Consider the following 23,359-nt stretch of genomic DNA (forward strand, 5'->3'; position numbering starts at 1 on the left):
TTAGTAAAAGAGTGTGAGAGCGAAAAACTTATGGAGAGTTTTGCAAATTTCTTCTGGCTGACGAACATTTCGTCCTCCAACCGCCAAAAATATGTATGTGCCAAAATGAAAACTTTATAGGAGAAGGTTTTTATTTAATAAATCATAGAATATCTTAGATTGAATTAAGATGTTTACTTCTTTGGCTGATGCACTTTTTCGCTGTCACATAAATGACCTTGTTTTAAGCAATTTAGAGGAAAGTGCAATTGAAGCCATTGTTTGAAAGTGAGCTGGATCTCCCAATTTTAACCCGATTTTAATGCAATTTGAAACAGAGAGTAATATTTGACACCTACACATTTGTGGCAACTTTCGTCTATATCTAAACATATATAGATATAGACCGATCTCCCGATTTAGGGTCTGAAGCTCATAAAAGCCACATTTATTAGCCGATTTCTCTAAATTGTGGAACAGTGAACTGTATAGAGCCTCGTGACATCCGGACCGAACTTGATCCAGATCAAACCATATTTGGATATAGCTGTCATATAGACCGATCTCCCAATGTATGGCATTGGGCCCATAATGGGCGCATTTTTATCCGATTTTGCTGAAATTTAGAACAGAGATTTGTGTAAGGGCCCTTAACACACTTTCTAAATATGGTCCAAATTGGAAAAATTTTTATATAGCTGCCTTATAGATCGATCTGCGATTAAAAGTAGGCAGAATGGACCCAAACTGTACTTTATACCCGATATCAACGAAATATGAAACTTTGAGTTGTTTTTGACACCTCACAATCCTTGTCCGATAGAGTCTAGTTTGGAACGATATACGATATAGATGTATAAGTGTATAAAGATTTCTCGAATAAAATTCTTGCGTTATAAATATCGTTTCTTTGGGTGTCTCCAAAGTTGGATATGACTTTCGTACTTAACTTTCAAACGCCTTTTATTTGCATCCCATACTGTCCCGAATGACCAATTTGGGTTTATTTGTGACCACTGTACTTCCAAAAACTTTAAATTTGAGTCCAATATTGTCCCGGTCGGCCAATATTTCCCTTTGGCGGGTTGCTCGAGGGTGGGTCGCCCCTCAGATGCTTAGCCCTACTTTTAAACAACCGATTCGTACTCTACTTCCAAATATAAAACGTTTCATTATGATAACTTACATATTTTTTCCAATTATTGGTTAATTGGTTTTAGGTACTGGTGTCTGGCGAAAATAATGTGAATGCCCTTCGCTGTCACAAAATTTAACTACCAAAATTAAAATGACACATTGAAATTGTTTTTGTTGTAAGATCATAACGGCTTGGAATATCGGCACAAAATTTTAGCAGATGGTGGAAACAGCTATCAATTCCTATTAGAAACTGAAAATTCCAAAATGTTTCACTTACATCTTTTTGGCGGTAAGGGGACTATATATATTGGAGCTATAGCTGAACTGATTTGAACAACATTTGCAAATTTTGTGGTAGTCGTAAAAGAAAGCGTTTTGCAAAATTTTGAGAACATTGGTTGAGAAATGCGCTCGCAAAGGCTTTCGAACCGATTTCTATCACATTTACCAGAAATCTTAAGAGTCATAAGAGAAGCAAAATTTCATGAGAATCGGTAAATAAATTAAGATATTATTGTAATATTTTTCCAAATCGGACGAACATATATATGGGAGCTATATCTAAATCTGAACCGATTTATTCCCATTTCAATAGACTTCGCCTCTAGGCTAAATAATTGCCTGTGCTAAGTTGGAACATAATTGGATGAAAATTGCGACCTGTACTTTGCACACAAATTAACATAGACGGAAAGACAGAAGGACGTAGCTAAACCGAAACAGAAAGTGATTCCGAGTTCCTCTGTGTACTGATCAATGAGTCTATCTTTCTTCCTTTTGGTTGTTATAAACAAATGCACTAAGTTATAATACTCTGTACCACAGTAGTGTTGTAGGGTATAAATAGATTAAAAGCTCTTAAGTTCGTTCGCCCTGAAAGATCCATCACCACATAAGCCTTCAAAATTTTTCCTGAATTATAGAAACGATAAGCTTTTAGAAAAGTTGCAGAGCATGTCGGCATATCGGTTAACTTATGCAATAATTTTAATAAACACCAACGAAGGGTGATTCTATTTCGGTACAATTTCAAGGCTGCAGTTGCTTCTTCCGGTGACCGACCCATAATATCGATGTCGTCTGCATGAGTCCATTCGTACCTGCTTCTCGAATACTCTTCTCCAGCAGGAAATTAAAGAGATCACACGATAGGATGTCTCCTTGTCTGAAACCTCGTTTGGTATTGAACGGTTCGGAGAGGTTCTTCCCTATTTTAACCGAGGGGCGTGTATCAGCAAGCATCATTCTGCAAGTCGTAGCAGTTTTGCAGGAATACTAAACTCAGATATGATCTGAAGTACCTTTATATGTATAGGGCTGTCGAAGGTGGCCCTGTAGTCAAAGAAAAGATGGTAGGGGTTGATCTGTGCTTCTCAGATCTTTTTCAGGGTTTGCCGTAGTTTAAATATCTGGTCTATGGTGGATTTACCAGGTCTAAAGCCACACTGATAGGGTCAAATTATTTCGTTGACTGTAGACTTTAAACTTTCACGCCGTACGTTCGATAGTATCTTGTATGCAATTGTGAGGAGACTTAGTCCTCTTATTTGACACATACCATCTTTTCCCCTTTCTTGTGTACGAGACATTGTATGCTGAGGTTCCAATCATTGGGTATGTACGCGTGCTTTTAGCCAGATTGCGCAGACGAGCTGATGCTTACACTCTATCAGCGTGACGCCTCCGTTCTTAACCAGTTCAGCTGGCAACCCATCGGCTACTGCTGCCTTATTGTTTTTCAGTTAGGCAACTGCTACATTGGGATTGGTTCTGTGGCATACTCATTGCCTCCGTCATTGGATATCAGCAGGTGGGAACAGTGCTATTTTCCTATCGTCAGCACACTATCTGCATCAGTCACCAGTCACCTTCTTTGTCTCTGCAGGAGGATGTACCTGTGCCAAAGCCATCGTATGATATTTAATTCATTAGTCGAATTTCGGACTTCATTCTGGCGCCTAACCATCTCGATTCGCTCACATTTCCGTCTTTTCATTTCCTTTTTCGTCTTGCGGAGAAAACGCATCTTGTGCGCTGATTAAGGAGAGGTAGTAAGATTACCCTGTATGACGCAGTTTTGGCTTCAGTAACAAGGTAATGATCCGAATCGATGTTCGCCCCTCGGATCGATGGTACATCTAACACGCTAGTTGAATGCCTCCATATATCACAATATGATCTATTTGGTTTCTCGTTGTTCTTGTAATAGTTTGTTGTACATTGAGGCGACAGACCTTGCCGTTCATCGAACTTCATCGTGTCAATTCGGTACGTACAACGGCTGCCATGGGATTGGTTTCTCGTGTTTGGATTGGGTGACAGCCGTGTGAATCCTTCGATGGAATCTGGTGCTGCTTACTACCATGTTCTTTGCCGCGGCGAAGTCAATTAGCCTCAATCCACTATCGACAGTTTCTTCGTGTTTGTCACACATTAAAATATCCATTTTAAACACTGTATAAAAACAATGTTGATAGTCGTAAAATGTGAATATGATCCAGCCATGCCCATTCTTTTTCGGTCCGTTGGCACAAGTGTTTGTTGTATGTTACAAACTTTAAAAATTGAAATTTTGAGCTCAAACTTCTCACAGATATTCTTTTACCCTACACTACATTGGTCTTTGCATTTATATGGAACGCTAAGAAGGAGAAGAACTAGGTTTTTAGATATACCGATCGAGCTAATAACACTTCATGCTTCGAAACTGATGTTGGAAAAAATCTCACACAGTTGCCACAATTTTGCTCCAACCTTTACAAAATTTTCCATATTTTTAAATTTAGATAACCCTTTCACATACAGGGTAACTAACACAAAGTGTTACCAATTCAAATGACCACATTCATTTACATGAAAAAAATTTTTAATGATTCAAATGGCAAAAAATTGTGTTAGAAGTCATCTAAATTTCAGAATCCATTCACTTTTCCTTAAAATGTAATCTGTCAGTATTCTGGTCCATTCCCGTACAAAGGCTTTCTTGCAATTTTTTCCATGAACGTTCTATCAAGGAACAGGGACGAAATTCCCACATAAATGGTAAGGGATCTGCTTTGTTAATAACCGAGTCCGAACGGCGCCGTACCGAAGACCGGGCAGGAGTCTTCTTTGGAGTTCCTTAGAATCAAGGAATCATACAGGCTGTATTGTCTTTCAGGCGGGGGTCTTCGCTGTCCTGAAGGCACTTAAAGCTAGGACGATGCGAATTATCACGATATACGTGGACAGTCAGACATAATTGAAGGCTCTAGTGTAAGGTCGAAACTAAAGCTTCTTCGAGCCGTTGGGAAGGGTGTAAGGCTCTACTGCGTCTTGGCTATCAAGGGGTGGCGGACAAGAACTCGGCCGAAGAGCTGGCCAAAAATGTTCATGCAATATCGAATGTATGCTGGTGAGAGATGACCAAGAATGTCTCTATCTTACGGTATGTCACATGACGATCTTGTGTCTTGCATTATATTTTGGATGACCTTCACGAAATTCATCTTTGAGCGAGAATAATGCTTCATCGTCATACAAATATTTAAGCTCATCAATGCACTCAACGTCAAAAGTTGTGAGTAATGATTGCACCAAAATGTTCTCGACTTAATTCAATTTTTTTCAAGTCAGTGTTAACAACACAAATGATGGTAGTACCTAAAAACGTTCTGAGTATGATCATGTTAGAAAATGTCAAACTTTCCAATGGAAATGTCAGATTGCACCTGGCAACACTTAGTGTGGTCTATAGCAGATCTCGTACAATTATACGTAACTTTAGAAATGCTCCACCACTGACTTTAAATGTGAAATCATAAGGCGCTTTCAGACACAAGTATTTTGCAGATGTGTTGTCACTTTCTTTATCCATGTGTTTCTCTATATGCCTGTCCGATAAGAATAGAACGCACTCTAATCGACATGTACTCGTATTTTTTATTGCCACCACCATAGGATGGGGGTATACTAATCCGTTTGTAACACCTCGAAATATTGATCTGGAACCCCATAAACTATATATATATATATATATTTTTGATCGTCTTGACATTCTGAGTCGAACTAGCCGTGTCCGTACGCCCGTCCATCTGTCGAAATCACGATAGCGGTCGAACGCGTAAAGCTAGCCTCTTGGAATTTTGCACAGATACTTAATATTGATGTAGGTCGCTGAAGATTGCAAATGAGCCAGATTTGTATATAGCTCCCATATAAACCGATCTCTCGATTCAACTTCTTGAGCCCATGGAAGTTGCAGTTTTTGTTCGATTTGCATGTAGTGTTCTGTTATGAGTCCCAACAACTGTACTGAGTAAGGTCGAAATCGGCCAAGAACATGATATAGCTCCCATATAAACCGATCTCCCGATTTGATTTCTTCAGCCCTTACATGCCGTGATTTTAATCCGATTTGGCTGAAATTTTGCATATAGTATTCTGATCAGACTCTCAACAACTGTGCCAAGTACGGTCTATGCCGGTCTATAACTAGATATAGCTCCCATATTTTAGCAGAATCCATATTCGGCCCGGCCGAACTTATCACGCTTTTACTTGTTTATATACAGCATTTCTTACTACAGCTCGTCAACTGTTACGGACGTACACATCAATTTCCGATCACCTAAGAGTGTAAAACAATAACGCTTTCTCTCTCCCTTTCGCTTAGTGATTGCTTGATTTGATTCTTTTGTACCCACCACCGAAGAATGGGGGTATATTAATATGTCATTCCGTTGTCAACACATCGGAATATTCACTTCCGACCCTATGATCATCTTACAAATCTAAGCCGATCTAGCTATGTCCGTCCGTCTGTCTATCACGCTAAAATCTTTAAAAATAGAGATATTGAGCTGAAACTTTGAACAGATAATTTTTTTGTCCATAGGCAGGTTAAGTTCCAAGATGGGCTATATCGGACTTTATCTTGATATAGTCCCCACATAGACTGATCTACCGATATAAGGTCTTAGGCCCGTTAAAGCCACAATTATTATCCGATATTGCTAAAATTTGAGACAGTGAATTGTTGAATTCTTTAGTTTGGACCCAAATCGGTTCAGATTTGGATATAGCTGCCATATGAAGCGATCTCTCGATTTAGGGTCTTGGGCCCATAATAGGCGTTTTCGCCGGTTTTCTCGAAATTTGACAGGAAAGATGAAATTCACCCCTGATGTCGAGAGTTATAAGAAAACTCTCGACATCAGCGGTGAATTTCATAGAAATCGACTCAGATTTAAATATAGCTGTCATATATGTATATCGCCCGATTTCCAATTCTAGAGCTATAGCAAGCACATTTTTTGGTAAATCTTGCCAAAATTGTGCACAGCGCTTTCATCGACGACTACCACATTATCTGAGTTTGCTCGAAATTGGTTTATAATTACATATAGCTCCCATATATATATATATATTTTGGGTAATTTACAATAATGTTGTTATTTGTCAGCCGTATTTATTACAGTTCGAACATATTTGCTTAAAGTTTGACACGGATTGTTTAAAAATCCATCCGAAAACATCCGCCGAAGTCCATCAACATTGGTACAGAATTGGATATAGCTTCCAAGTTGTACTTATATGGTAGGTGTAGGGTATTATACAGTCGGCACTGCCCGACTTTTGCCCTTCTTAACTGGTTTTATATTTCACTAAGCATTAAGACCACCGTAGATCAGAGGTAGGCATGTCCGCATATGGCGCGGAACATTTGTGCGGTAATATGCCATGTAAAAGCTTCTCCCCAAAGAGGTGTCGCACTGCGACATGCCGTTCGGAGTCGTCTCTAAAAAAGGAGGTCCCTTGTCACTGAGCTTAAAACTTGAATTGGACAGCAACTCATTGATGTATGAGAAGTTTGCCTCTGTTTCTTAATCTTAGTGTACTGCTGAAAATTTGGCCATTAACATGGGCAAATGTGTTGTAGCTCATACGCCTGGATGGACCACCGTAATTACAAACATTATTCAATGGAAATCATACGCCTAAGTAGCCTTCTCATGCCTACTAAAATATACCCGCGTGCAAACACTGTACATGGACGACTGAATTAAAATTTTTGTTACTGTTGTTTTGGGGTTTTCAGCAGTTCCACTGAGATTTCCCTATATACTGTTTTTTTTTATGCAGTATATCATGTGTACCTTGTATGTGCACATATCTATCGGTGTTTTCTGTAACTTGTAAAATAGAACAAATTTTTAAAAATAAATAAAAATTTACAACTACAAAACAATACAAAATGCAACAAAACAAAAAACCCATCAAGCCAGCCAGCATGAAAAAATATCGGCATCCATCTAATGTCACCCATTCAACCAGTCAGCAAAATAGCCAGCCATCTAAACCAGCAACAATAATAACGGCCACAGTAGCAAACATTGCACCATTAATTGGTGATGTGGTGGTAGTAGTCGTAGTTGTACCCAGTACCCAAATACCCAGCACAATGAGTTGGACCTTTTTGGTCGAGTGCATCACAATGATGCTGGTGTTTTGCCATGGTAGTTGTAGATGTGATACAAAAAAAATGTATATTGGAATGAAGAAAATTCCTTTATTTTGTTTTAGATTCATTTCATTACACAAACACACAGTTATACAAAAGTACGTGCTAACACCCTGCAAACATTTTTGATCTTCTAGATGAAGGTTACCATCGCGGAGGAGCTCGTGTAAGAGTCGATTCCCTAGTCGTGAGGAGTTTTGTCCTCAAGACTAATCTTCTGGAAGAGTGTTCCGCGAATGTTCCACAAGAGTACGTCAGAAAAGTTTTGGAAGATCTTAGAATCGCGTGGACGGGTAACAGATTAGTGTTTTGGAAGATTTATAAAACACTCTTGTAGAAGTGATGTGCTTTACTCGCCTGTACGAGTATTTTGGAATATTTATTAAATATTGTTTGAGAAGAGTTGCGAGTTATACCCCATATTCGTCATACTATGTATTAATCGTCATATGAACCAAGTGAGAATTGTTTTTGGTGTTGTGAAAGTTGTTCACTCAAAACAAAACATCGAATAACAATATTCAATACAAGTCCTAAACGCACCAGGCATGCAAATAAAAACAATCGCGGAAAGTTAAATCAGGCGACTTAAAAGAAAATCTTCTGGACGATTATGATGCAATGGTTTGCGTAATAATCGTCGCGAAGAGTTGCTAAAACTTCCGCACACACAATGGATTCTCCAATGATAACCTAGATGAGTAATTCATGACTCATACGGACGATAATAACGCAATGCGTTGTAAGGGAACGTCGCGAAGAGTTGCTAAAACATCCACATACGCAATGGTTTGCCCAATGATATCGTAGAAGAGTATTTCGCTACTCATACGGAAGAGCAGTTGCGTAAAAATCTTCCAGAATATTGTTTATTATATCGCGCTCAAAAATGTTTGTAGGGCATATTGATATAAGTAGTATATATGTATGTACATGCATCTTTTATACATGTTTGTGTAATATATTAGCCTTAATGTTGACCAGAGTCAGTGTTTACCTGGGGGAAATTAAGAAGTATTGAGGAATATTTTTTTTTTTTTTGGAGATTTCAATTCTTACCACAATTGCAATATGTAATTTTAAAAATAGAAAAAATTTTATAGAATTATAAATTTCGTAGTTTTTGAACAATTTTTTATTTTTATAAAAATGTTTTGTCAAAGTAAAGTTTTTATGTAAAACTAGATTTGCAAATTTTTACTTTTAAGAAAACTTCATCTAACTTTTAACTGGCACAGGAAATTGGGAAATTGGAAATTGTTGTTTTCATAGAAAATTTTGTGTTTTGCTAAGACTATGTCTTATCCCTTTCAGACCCCCGTACACGATCATGTTATCTGACTTTAATATGTCATTAATATTCCAAATATTTATATCATATAAAAACCGAAAACCTAAGTTATACAAACGTGTTATGTCCTTTTCTCAGAATCCAGGGATAATTTTTTTTTTGTATTTTTCACATAACTATGGCAAAAATAAGCACCCGCTGAATATCATACAAATCGGTGGAAGTTTTTTTTCTAGTCTGAAAGGGTTATGTCTTTTCCTTAGGGAGACATACTACTGCTAATTGCCCATATATATTCAAATTAAACTGTATCTATATACACTAAGAGTTCATTTTGTTTAATTCATCCAATCAATGCGACTATTCATTTTTACTTTGTACATATCTTCCCTTTTCAAGTCTTTATTTTTACTCTTTTAACTTGACCAATTGTCAGTACACACATTAGTTTTTTAATCTTTCAACGTGAACTATTTAACTTAACCTTAAACCTTCCTCTCGTCGTTATAACTCGTTTGCTACATTGTAAAAGCCTCTCTTTAACTCTTTATTGAATTTCGTGTTCTCCCGTTCTTTATATATGTGTGAGTGTAATCCGATTCACACTGAGCATTTTTACTCGCGGTATTTCTAACTTTTTATAGGACCTAGGTTTGTGAAAAGGGGAACAATTTCCTTTATGGTCTCTCCCTCTCCTACTAACTTAGAATTGCCGCCATAAACATTGTCTAGTGCAAATCAGTTCTAGTCTTCATTTCCCTTAATTTTATAGCCCTGTTTCCATTTCTGTTTCCTTCTGTCTTTCTCTCTCTTTCTCTTACTAACTAAGAGTTGCTGCCATAAAAATTGTCTAGTACAAATCGGTTCTAGTCATCATTTACCTTAATTTTGTACCACTTTATTTAGTAGAAATGATGTAACGTGCACCTTTCATGATGCTTCCCACCATCATGCTACACCACTGCTCTATGATTTGTGACTAAAAAAATATTGAGGTGTCTCCAAGTATTTTACGACGTATTGTGTACCCATTTGAAATCTGAAAAAAAACAGAACTTGAAGGAACAACAAATTGCATACGTTTGATTCAATTTGGCTAAAATATATACTTGTTGTTGTTGTTGGTTGCATGAACCGGTAAAAATAGCAGCCCTCGGACAAAAAACAACAAATACAACATTAACAGCAAATCGGAAGAAGAAGAAGAAGCGGCAGAGAAAGAAATATCTAAACACTCATGCATGCATTACAAAATTTATTTCAACACGACCAGCGAACGACAACAACAATACCATATAATCCAATGAGATGAGAACGAAAAATCAGGCAGCTACAACAACTTACATACATATATTTTTTTTGGTTTTTTTTTAGTGGACAAAGAGCTAAGTTACACAGTAGTAGCCATAGCCAGCCAGATAGACAATAGTAGAAGTACATTGACAAATCTATGGGACCAACCAACAACAAATGATATTTGACAATTACAGTCAAAGAGTGAAAGATTGAGGGAAAAAAGAAAGCAGCAAATCATCAAAATGGAAATGCACCAATTGCAAGACAACAACGGAATCGGAGAAAGTGAATAATAGTCTGAAAAATAATGAAGAGAAAACACACAATTATTTTATATAATTCCCCATTAATTCAAAGGCAGTCATATTTAATTGTTATATAAATTACAGGAGACTAATTTTTATTAGAATACTGAAGTGCAGGAAAGAATCAGAAACCTAATTGATGCAGTTTGTTGTGATGGATTTATATGATATATTGTATGTAGGTACATTTTTTTCTTACTATACTTTACTTTAATTGGCTATGACAGGACAATTGTTCATTAGCCGAACTTAGAATAGCGTTCCAAGCACATTGATCTTTTGCACTCGCCTTCAAAAGACTTCTTCGCTGGGGCTTCTTCATTCATTCTGACAACAGGTCCTAGCCAACAAAAACATCGTGTTTTTATGCGTTTAACTATACTATCGTCCTCATACAGCTCATACATTGTATGGTTCATACGACGCCGATATTCTCCATCAATGCAAAATGGTCCATACATTTTATGAAGAATCTTTCAAACACTCCAAGCACAGATGGTGCTGGATTTTTTTCATTAAATGTTGTAAAACTAAGCCCGTCGAGATCTATATTTGTGTTAGATCGGCACTTTGTGTTATCTCATGGTGAAAATCTTGCTCCCATATTCCCTAAATAACTCCTCCAAAGATTGTTAGATGTAAGTGTACAAATTTAAATGATTTTGGTGGTACCCATATTACTGCATATACTCGTGTTTGAAATATAAAATATGTATAATTTATATCCAGCATGAAATAAAATTGTTTTATTTGTAAAAACAATGCTCCCTTTCTCAAATGTAATGTTGTAAATAAATCAAAAATAAAAAAAATCACACATATATGTATGTCATAGCGTGTTTTATTGTTTTGCTTTATTTAAGTCACATTGTTCAATGGCAGGAAATTTGCAACTAACATTGACAAATTTCTTTGGTGCTAGTCTTTGCCAAAAACAAAGAGAGCTTTTTTAGTTATTCTACAAAATATGCATACAAGTTTGCTGTATGCATGCATATTAAATCCCCATCGACCCGACACAAATTAAATAAAATGCCACCTATGTTGCGAACAACAACTTTCATGCATTTTAAATGCAAACCATGTGACGTACATATTCATTACGTATGCGAAACTGATATTAACTAAAGAGAAATAGATATTTGGGGTTTCATACTTACTCACCTCACTCGTGGCCTTAAATACTCATAAATTTCTTGTTGTGTGACTATGTTGAGAACATATGGGTAGCATTTTTTTCTCACTCTCCTGCTTGTTTGCTCTCAGCCACACAGACAACATTTTGGCATTAACACATCATAAAGAATCATAATGGGTTGAGAAGACATTTCGTTATGTCGTTATGATGATTAATTGTCATAATTTGTGTGCTTTCTTAAGGAGTGAGTGACAAGTTTACGCGCCAAAAAGCAAAACAAAATTTAACTTTTGTGTATTTTTTCACTTTGTTTTTTTTTTACTAAGTATTTTTGTTTGTTTTTTTTTTCTTTTTCTTTCTTGCATATCTATTTGTAGCCACGGTTTCGTTTGATTTACTATTTTTATGATCAAGTAATTTGTCGGGCAAAAGTAAAAACTAAGCGTATGTAAGAAAGAAATATTGCCACTGAAAGTATGGAACAAACCAATGCCGGCTCAGCAACAAATTTGCGTTCACCACGTGTTTCCGAACAAATATCCCACAAATTTCAGGAGCAATCACAACAACAGCAACCAGCGCCGCCGCCACAACCACAAACGACAACGACCACACATCAGTCGTTTTCCCAACATCATCATCATCAGTCGCAGCAGCAGCAGCAACAACAAACACAACCACATCACCATTCACACTCACCGCAGATACCAACCCAACAACAGCAACAACAAAACAACGAACATCAACAGCAGCAGTTTTGTTTAAGATGGCACAATCATCAGGTAAAACGGAAAAGCTAATTTATACGAATATTTATTAGTCAATATGTTTTGTTTTTTTGTTTGTTTTTCTTTCTCTCGGGTGTGTGTGCGTACGCGCCCCTGGACATTTGGTTGTTGAAATGTTCATAATATTTGAGGTGATTTTTTTAAGATTTATGAGGGAGATTAAATTACCCGGTTTCTTTTAAAAGTCCATGTGTTAAAAGTTAAAAAAAAAAATTAAGGGGGCTTTTGACCATAAGACCATTTGTGCCATTATTCATATTTGGGAAAGGCATAAATAAGAATAAGGAATTGCAACTTTTTTATGTTAATCCTTTATGCCCCTGCTTTAGTCTGTCTGTTTATAAAAAATTTATGATAAACAAGGTAATGATTTCTCTGAGCGGCAAGCCAAAGCCTCTGAATCATGCGCACTGAAACTGAATAAACTTTCAACTCACCTGTACCTCATCCTCATTTCTGTGGATGATGATCGTCACCGATCAGAGATGTAAATAGATCTTTTATACAACTTCGTAGCAGCAAGAATCCAGAGTTTATCGTACAGAGTTAGCATATGCGCCTATGCCACAGAACGCTATGGCTAAAATCCAGACCAGAATATGTCGAAATGTTCAACAATATTTATATCTATCCATCTATCATCTATTGGGTTACCTAAAAAGTAATTGCGGATTTTTTAAAAAAAAAGTAAATGCATTTTTAATAAAACTTAGAATGAACTTTAATTAAATATATAATTGCCATTTTGTTCGATAACCTTTTGCCATCTTCCTGGCAAATTTAGTATTCCACGCTCATAGAACTTCTGGCCTTTATCTGCAAAAAACTGAACCAAGTGCGATTTTATAGCCTCATCATTGCCGAAAGTTTTACCATTTAAGGAGTTCTGCAAAGATCGAAATAAATGGTAGTCGGATGGTGCAAGGTCAGGGCTATATGGTGGATGCATCAAAAGTTCCCAGCCAAGCTCACTCAGTTTTTGGCGAGTGACCAAAGATGTGTGCGGTCTAGCGTTGTCCTGGTGGAATATGACACCTTTTCGATTGACCAATTCTGGTCGCTTCTCCTTGATGGCTGTATTCAATTTGTCCAATTGTTGACAGTAAACATCCGAATTAGTCGTTTGGTTCCTTGGAAGCAGCTCAAAATATACCACACCCTTCCAATCCCACCAAACAGACACCATAACCTTCTTTTGGTGGATATCAGCCTTTGAAGTGGTTTCAGCTGGTTCACCATGCTTGAACCATGATCGTTTTCGACTAACGTTTAAACAATCCATTTTTCATCTCCAGTTATGATTCGTTTTAAAAACGGATCGAATTCATTGCGTTTAAGGTGCATATCACAAGCGTTGATTCGGCTTGTTAGATGAATTTCTTTCAATACATGTGGTACCCACATTAAAATTGACGCCAAACAAACAAATGTAAACAAAATTTCGCGCACTTTTTTTCTAAAGCAAGCTAAAAGTAACAGCTGTTAACTGACAGAAGAAAGAATGCAATTACAGAGTCACAAGTCGTTGAAAAAATTTGTCAACGCCGACTATATTACTACTATTGTATATATTATATAAAAATTAATATGTTGCGCTGTTTGTCTGTTTCGTATAGACTCAAAAACGGCTGAACCGATTTTCATGAAATTTTCACGGATGGTAGAGTTTGAGCCCCCGGTGAAAATAGGGGTGGACCCTCCCCCGCACCCCAATTTTCAAAAATGCCAGATCTCGGAGATGCGTGCACCGATTTCAGCAAAATTTTGTATGCCACCTTATGGTACCCCAAAAACACAAAATCGGTATGGAATTTTTGGGTCAAATAACCTGGGGGGACGCCCCATCCCAAAACCCACCCGGACGGACATGTTTACCGATTGGGACAATATGAAAAGTATTTAAGAGTAAAGTACGAATTTGTTATAAAAATTTCACTCTTAAATTTTGGGGGTCTCCTACCCCCAAAAAAAGCCCCAAGGGGGCACTTTCACTGCTTTGGGCAATATGGGTATCAAATGAAAGATATTTAAGAGTAGAGTACGAACTTGGCATTAAAACGTTATTCTATGTGTCGGGGGAGTAGCCAACAAACAAAAATTTGATATCCATATTTCGGATGGGGTACCTAGGAGGGCGGTAAGATATTTGAGTGTAGAATACGAATCTGATATCCAGATGTGGGACCAAGTTTTTAGTGAACATCCCCCAAAAAGGGCAAATGTACGACCATAGCAATATGTGGCTCAAATGAAAGGTCTTTGGAAGTAAAGCACGAATCTGATATCAATATTCGGGAAAAGTGTCTATGGGGCCATCCCACCGCCATAACACCACCCATATAGGAAGTATTTGCTGACTATTGCAATATGAGGCTCAAATAAGAGGTATTTTAGAGTAGAACACGAATCTAATATTTTCAAATCCGAGTCACTCAGTGGCCGCCCATCCCCCAAAACCGGTCATGTTTGCCGACTATGGAAAAATGGGGCTCAAAAGAAAGGTATTTGGGAGTAGACCATGAATCTGATGTCAACATTCGGAACCAACTATCTAGGGGACTTCCAACCACCATAACAACCCCCAAATAGGAAACGAATTGGATATCTAATTTTGAGGCCAATGGCAATATGGGGTTCAAATATATGAGAATAGAGCACGTTGCTGTTATATATTCAGGGCTTAGTATTTGGGGGAGTATTTGGGCTTAAATGAAAAGTATTGGGGGGTGAGCAAGAATTGATACCCACTTTCGGGACCAATTTTCTGGCGGCCCCTTTCCCAAAATACCCCAGAAGAGGCAATTTTTTACTGAGCATCGCAATATGGCGCTCAGATAAAGGAATTTGGGAATAGAATACGAATTTCATGTACAAATGTAGGACCATGTATTGAGGGCATCACACCTTTCCCAAAACTCCCCCCAAAGGCTAACAGACAGACGGACGGACAGGGCTAGATCGACTTATAATATCATGACGATCAAGAATATTTTTACTTGTTGGGGTCTTAGACGAATATTTCTAGGAGTTACAAACAGAATGATGGCACCTCGCCAACCCCAAAACCCCGCAACAGGGGGGGTAATAAGCATTTGGTCCAAGGTGTCTACCGGGCCTCCCAAACCCCAAAACCCCTTAAACGGGCATGAATGTCCAACGTCTCAAAATGGGTATCACATGAAAGGTCTTTGGGAGTTGACTACTAATCTGATATACATATTTGGGATAGAGTCTGGGACCGGCCCACCCACTAAATACCCTTTAATCGGACGTGTAGTTCGAGCGGGATAATATGTGAATTAAAAGAAAGGTCTATGTCAGTAGAGTTCGAGTCTATTGTTGATATAAGGATTCAAGAATCTGGGTCACGTCCAGCCGTCCTGCCATTCAGCAGGACATGTATATGGCGACAATAAAAGACTCAAATAAATTGTGTTTTGGGTCTAAGCATTAGGAGGAGCGACTGTCATGTAGGACGACCGAGAATAATCGTACTCCAATGAAAGTATGTATTAGAGGGCAATCCCCTTCCCCCTACCCTACCCAACAAAAAAAGGAATTAAAAATAATATATGAAGGCCGACTAGGAAAGAATAGAACAGCAATAAAAGGACTTTGGTAATAGAGTACACTTTTTACCCCCAAATTGGGATAGACACAGGAGGTCCAGCAGATCTGTAGAAAAAAGGTTTCCCAATTAGTAGCTATAAAATATGATTTTGAATGTAGATAAGCAATACAAAAAAATTAATTAGTGTGGATCTGAACCAAAAACCAAAAGAATAAAGTAGATCTTAAATCCAAACTTTACTGGGCATATCCTCTCCTTACCCTATTTTCATAAACGTCAGACTTCGGAAATGGTTGGGGCGATTTAAGCGAAACTAAGTTTGTTTATAATAACTCAAAAACAGAAATTTGGTATCCTTATTTAGGGTGCGATATCTAGGGAGGGCCAAGCCACCTCCAAAGCCCGCCATATAGAAATATAAACCAATAATGACAATGTGGGATATATTTATCGACCATAGCAGCATAAGGCTGAAATATTATATCCACATTGGGGCGAAATATCTGGAAGGCCGTACTAGCACCCCCAAAACAGGACTTATTTCCTGTTCGTGTCAGTGTAGGGCTCAGATAAAATAAGAGAGTGAAAGAAGGCGCAGCGGAGCGGGCCCTGTCCAGCTAGTCTATTATATAAAAACCAGTAAGGAAAGGCAAAACATGGTCGATGCCGACTGTATAATACACCTACCCTATAAGTACAAAGTGGGAGCTATCTCTTATTCTGAACCAATTTCGATAGACCTCGCCGGATATTTTCAGATGGGTTATTCAACAATCCATATCACATTTCGAGCAAATATGTTCAAACTGTAATAACTACGGCTGACAAATGACAACATTTTTCCAAATTACCCGAAATATGACAAACATATATATGGGAGTTATATCCAACTCTGAACCGATTTCGAGCCAACTCAGATAATATGGTAGTCATCGAGGAAAGCGTTGTGCAAAATATTGGCAAGATTGGTCAATTAATGCGCTTGTAGTGACACTAGGAGTGAAAATCTGACGATAGATACAAATATATGAGAGCTATATCTAAATCGGAAACGATTTCTATGAAATTCACCAGTAATGTCGAGAGTTAAGAGAAAATCCTTCCCGCCAAATTTCGACTGAATCGGGTAACAAATGACCACATTATTGCAATATTTCTCAAAATCGGCCGAACATATATATGGAAGCTATATCTAAATCTGAACCGATTTTTTTCAATTTCAATAGGCTTCCTCTCTAAACCGAGAACATACCTGTACCAAATTTTAAGACGATCAGTCGAAAATTGGGACCTGTACTTTGACAGACAGATGGACATAGCTTAATCGAATCAGAAAGTGATTCTAAGTCGATCGGTATGTCTATCAATGGATCTATCTCTCTTCCTTCTGGGTGTTACAAACAAATGCACTTAGTTATAATACCTTGTACCCAGAGACGTAGCCAGGATTTTATTTTGGGGAGGGCCCACCTCACATTTTTTCAAAATCGAAAATTGGCGAAATTCTTGTTACCGTGAAATTGGTGAAGATACCTCAATTTTTTTTAATTGTGGTAGCGATTGGATGCAGGAACTGACACCTCGGCGGTGACATTTGGTTATAAAGTCAAAGCTCAATTTTACACTGATTGCCAACACAGAGCAAATATCTTTTGGAAGTCGTATTAATGGCTTTGAACGCTAGACAACGGCATCGTCTCTGGCTCCTGCTCCGTGTGCCCACGTTCGCATTAACGACGAAAAATACCCAAAAATAGAGCTACCTTAAAAAAATTCTAGCTCAAGTTAGGATAGAGGTATCATAATGAAATTGGGATTGGCATTAAGTCGACGACCGAAACCAGTTAGAACAATTTTTCCCGTCATGGTTTCGGGGAAAATTGGCTTGTCAAAAGTCGGCAATTTTTTATATCCCAAAAATCAAACAAAAAATTTCTCAAAATTCTTAGGATTGAGTATTCTGAACTCCGTTTTAATATCTTGCTGCATTTGATAATTTCTATAAAAAAATTAATTTATGACAATAATCCTACTTCTTTTGCCAGCAGGTTCTATTTTATGCCAAAATAATAAAATCCAGCTTTTTTCCCTAAATGTTTATTAAATATTAAGCAAATAATTTTTTTGTTGTAGAAGATTAGGATTTTTTTTTTTTAAATTTTAAAATTCAAATATATGAAGAAATTTCCGCGGTAATATAAATTCTCTAAATTATGAATATACTAGCATATGCCCGGTCGTTTCGCTGCCGCCCATGGTACACCCAATATCAAGTTGTAACTGTATTGCAATTTTAAGATATTTAGCTCAATTCGTTAATAATGTACCATTTTGTACGTTTTAGCACCTAAATGTAAAAATTTCAAAACAATCTTCTAGTCACCCGTTACATACTGCCAAGATGTACCTGTATCCCCTAATTTCACAGATGTAAATACAGTACAAATTTGTATGTTTCGAACCAAAATGAACGAATACCAAAAAAATCTTCTAGTCGCACGGTACGTAGCGTCTAGACGTAACTGTATTCCAAATATCAGAGCTGCAGCTCAATACGTAAAGAAGGTGTCATATTGTACGTTTTAGTACCAAAATGTGCGAATATCAACAAAATCTTCTAGTCGTCCGGTACATACTGCCAAGATGTACGTTTATCCCAAATTTCTGAAAGTTCTAAATAGTAGCAATTACAGCACTTAATGCACAGTAAAAGTAAATAAGCTATTTCGTACTTTTTGGTACCAAAATATATGTTAAATTTTAGGGTTCTAAATAGTTCAATCCGTAAAGAAAGTATGAAATGGTATCAAATACGGTACTAAACGTACGTTTCTTCCGTTTCCATTATTATTTTTCATATTTTTCTATTTACAACAATCCAACAACAATCATTTAAGCCAAATTTCGAAGTACTAGCTCTACCCGTTCGCCCTATGCAAAGATCGTACCTTTTTTTTGGTACATTTTTGTTTCTAAATGTCTAAAAAGTTTTTTGGCATCCCAATTTAGGTTACCATAGTGTACGTAAATTGCAAAATTCAAAGCTATAGCTCAATTAACAAACAAGGTACCAAAAAGTACCAATTGCGGTACTTAATGTACCATTATTCCCACTTCCGGTACTATTTTGGGAAATTTTTGTTACCAAATCTTTTAGTACCTTAACGTACGAATATCACAAAACCCCGTTCGTGCCAAATTTCATGACTCTAGTTAAGACGTTCGGGCTGATAGTAGTTTAGTCAATCAGTCAGTCAATCAATCACGTGTCTCTTTTATATATTGAGATAAAATTTCATCCAAATCGGACAACGGAATCAAGGGTCAGGCGTAGTGGGTTGAAATTTTGTCTTTAAAAATATTTATTGACATTGGTCTATAGAAAAATTTTTATAAAAGTATTGGTTGGGACAGATAAGCACATTAAAAAGACTTTAAAAATGTTTATGCTAAATTTAAATTATGGGTTACGCCCGTTTTGGGGATTTTGGGGTTGGGGAGGTCCCGTAGACACCTTGGACCAAATTCTTATAACAGATGTGTACTCAACTTCCAAATATCTTTAGTTTGATACCCATATTGTCCCAATCGGTGAACAGCAAATTGCAAAATTCAAAGCTATAGCTCAATTAACAAACAAGGTACCAAAAAGTACCAATTGCGGTACTTAATGTACCATTATTCCCACTTCCGGTACTATTTTGGGAAATTTTTGTTACCAAATCTTTTAGTACCTTAACGTACGAATATCACAAAACCCCGTTCGTGCCAAATTTCATGACTCTAGTTAAGACGTTCGGGCTGATAGTAGTTTAGTCAATCAGTCAGTCAATCAATCACGTGTCTCTTTTATATATTGAGATAAAATTTCATCCAAATCGGACAACGGAATCAAGGGTCAGGCGTAGTGGGTTGAAATTTTGTCTTTAAAAATATTTATTGACATTGGTCTATAGAAAAATTTTTATAAAAGTATTGGTTGGGACAGATAAGCACATTAAAAAGACTTTAAAAATGTTTATGCTAAATTTAAATTATGGGTTACGCCCGTTTTGAGGATTTTGGGGTTGGGGAGGTCCCGTAGACACCTTGGACCAAATTCTTATAACAGATGTGTACTCAACTTCCAAATATCTTTAGTTTGATACCCATATTGTCCCAATCGGTAAACATGTCCTGTTAAGGGGTTTTGGGGGGTGGGGAAGCGCCTCAGGCACCAAGGAATACATTTTTTTATCAGCATTGGACACTACTTTTAAATAGCTTTCATTTGATATCCATATTGTCCCAATCAGAAAAATTTGTTCTGCTGTGGGGTTTTGGTGCGGGGGAGGGCCCTCAGACGCCGAAAAATAAATTTTTGTGTCAGATTTGTAAATATATTACTTTTAAATATCTTTCATTGGATAGCCATGTTGCCCAAAGCGGTAAAAGTGTCGTGTTGGGTGGTGTTTTTTTGGCGGGGGGGATCCCCGACACTTACTCTTAAATACCTTTCATTTGATACCCATATTGCCCAAAGCAGTAAAAGTGCCCCCTTGGGGCTTTTTTGGGGGGTAAGGGACCCCCCGAAAATTAAGAGTGAAATTTGTATACCAAATTCGTACTCTACTCTTAAATACCTTTTATATTGTCCCAATCGGGATGGGGCGTCCCCCCAGGTTATTTGACCCAAAAATTCCATACCGATTTTGTTTTTTTGGGGTACCATAAGGTGGCATACAATTTTGCTGAAATCGGTACACGCATCTCCGAGATCTGGAGTTTTTGATTTTCTATACGGAACAGACAAACCAACTAAGAAACAAACAAACGAAGAGCAACTTGGTGCACAGTCCCCCCAATAGCGCACTTTCACCGCTTTAGGCAATACGAGTATCAAATGAAAAGTAGAGTACAAATCTGACATAAAAAAATAGTCCTTGGTGTCTGAGGGGCCTTCCCAGATTTGCCGATTGGGACAATATGGGTATTATATGAAAGGTATGTGGAAGTGGAGTACACATATGGTGCATTATGATCCCGTGGCGAAAACAGGGTATTAAATTTTTTGATATCTAAAGGAGGGCCCTTACCCTTATTTTCAGAAATGACAGATCTCGGAGATGGGTGGTGCGATTTAAGCGAAATTTTGTGTGCTCTCTTATAGTAACCTACAAACAAAAATTTGGTATCCAAATTTTGGATGGGGTACCTAGAGAGGCCGCCCACCCCCAAAACTTACCATATATATATATATAGACCAATATGGGACTCAAATAAAAGGTATTTAAAATTAGAAAACGTATCTGAAATCCTATTGTCGGACCAAGTGCTAGGGGGACCACCCCAACCCCCAAAACACCCCTAAATCGGACATATTTACCGACCATGGCAATATGGGACTCAAATGAATGGTATTTGCGAGTAGAATACGAATCTGATATCCAAATGTGGGACCAAGTTTCTGGGAGTCCACCCCTTTCCTAAATCACCCCCCAAACTGGACTTATTTACTGACCATGGGAATATGGGGCTTAAATAAAAGTTATTTGAAAGTAGAATACGAATCTGATATCCAAATATGGGACCTCACCTCAACCCCCAAAACACCCCTATATCGGACATATTTACCGAACATGGCAATATGGGACTCAAATGAAAGGTATTTGCGAATAAAATACGCCCCAAACCGGACTTATTTACTGACCATGGCAATATGGGGCTTACATAAAAGGTATTTGAGTGTAGAACACGAATCTGATATCCAGATGTGGGACCAAGTGTTTGAGGGGCCGCCCATCCCCGAGAACATCCTCCAAAGTAGACAAATTTACGACCATAGCAATATGGGGCTCAAATGAAAGGTCTTTGGAAGTAAAGCAGGAATCTGATATCAATGTTCGGTAAAAGTGTCTATGGGGCTACCCACCCCCATAACACCACCCAAATAGGAAGTATTTGCTGACCATTGCAATATGAGGCTCAAATAAGAGGTACTTTAGAGTAGAACACTAATCTGATATATATTTTCAAAGCCAAGTCACTCAGTGGCCGCCCCATCTCCCAAAACACCTCCCAAACCGGTCATATTTGCCGACTATGAAAAAATGGAGCTCAAATGAAGGGAATTTGGGAGTAGACCATGAATCTGACATCAACATTCGGAACCGACTGGGGAAGTCCCACCACCATAACAACCCCCAAGTAGGACTTAATTGCTCACCAAGACAATTTGAGTTTTCAAGACGGTGTGGCTCGATATTTATAGTTTTTAGGGCCCATACCCCGAACCAGACATATTTGCTGGCTTTTTCAATAAGGGTTTTAAGTGAATGATATTTGAGATTAGAAAACGAATTTGATATCAAATTTTGAGGCCAATGGCAATATGGGGTTCAAATATATGAGAATAGAGCACGTTGCTGATATATTTTCAGGGCTAAATGACTTCCCAAAACACCCCTAAATTGGGCATATTTACCGACCATGTCAATGTGGGGGTTAAATGAAAGGAATTGGGGGGCAGAGCAAGAATTGATACCCACTTTCGGGACCAATTTTCTGGGGGTCTACCCCTTTCCCAAAATACCCCACAAACATTTTTTACTGATCGTCGCAATATGGGGCTCGAATAAAGATATTTGGGAGTAGAATACGAATTTGATATCCAAATGTCGGATCGTGCATTTAAGGCATCACCCCTTCCCCGAAACACGCCCCAAAGGTTAAAAATTTTTCGACCATGCCAATGTGTGGCTCAAATTAAAGGTATTTGAGATTAGAAAACGAATTTGATAACCAATTTTGAGGCCACGTGTTTGCGGGACACCTCATCCTGTAAACTCCCCCTCAAAACCAATGGCAATATGGGGTTTAAATAAATGGTATTTGAGAGAAGACCACGATGCTGATATTTTTTCAGGGCCAAGTGGTCTGGGGGACCACCTCACCCCCGAAAACACCCCCAAATCAGACATCATGAGAATATCGGGCTGAAATAAAGTATTTTAAGAATGGAGTACACCTTATATCCAAACTTAAATTCGTAGACCAATAGAGATCAAATGGGATTCAGATAAAGGCACTTATATTATTAAACTGTTTGTCAAGCGATATACTATTTTCGTAGCATGGTATTTTACCAAAAACTCTTTAATTGTCGAAAATAAATATTCCAAAGAACATTTTGTTCCATATAAAGTAAAAGAAGGTGCAGCGGAGCTGGCGCTGTCCAGCTAGTACCTGTATAAATTCGCCCGATTTACACTTATAAAAGGCTTAGTTACTGCAGTTTTCAATAGATTTGCTTGAAATTTGGTATGAAATGTTGTATTACTTATCTGAAAGCCACTGCCAAATGTTATCTA

General features: G+C 37.7%; 1 protein-coding gene across 2 annotated transcripts in view; it reads left to right on the forward strand.

Moving 5' to 3' along the window:
• The window catches only part of LOC106094068 (uncharacterized), a 73,772-nt gene that overhangs the window by 16,335 nt on the left and 34,078 nt on the right, over positions 1-23,359 (forward strand). The window contains exons 1-2 of one of the 2 annotated variants that reach the window (XM_013261240.2): positions 10,308-10,695; positions 12,029-12,433. In XM_013261240.2, coding sequence (XP_013116694.2) covers positions 12,128-12,433 — 306 coding nt within the window. In that variant the 5' untranslated portion in view covers positions 10,308-10,695; positions 12,029-12,127. Of the gene's footprint in view, positions 1-10,307; positions 10,696-12,028; positions 12,434-23,359 lie in introns of those variants that run through there. The other variant, XM_059360098.1, reaches the window with a different exon arrangement.

The sequence above is a fragment of the Stomoxys calcitrans genome, chromosome 1, assembly GCF_963082655.1.
Source record: "Stomoxys calcitrans chromosome 1, idStoCalc2.1, whole genome shotgun sequence".
Lineage (NCBI taxonomy): Eukaryota > Metazoa > Arthropoda > Insecta > Diptera > Muscidae > Stomoxys > Stomoxys calcitrans.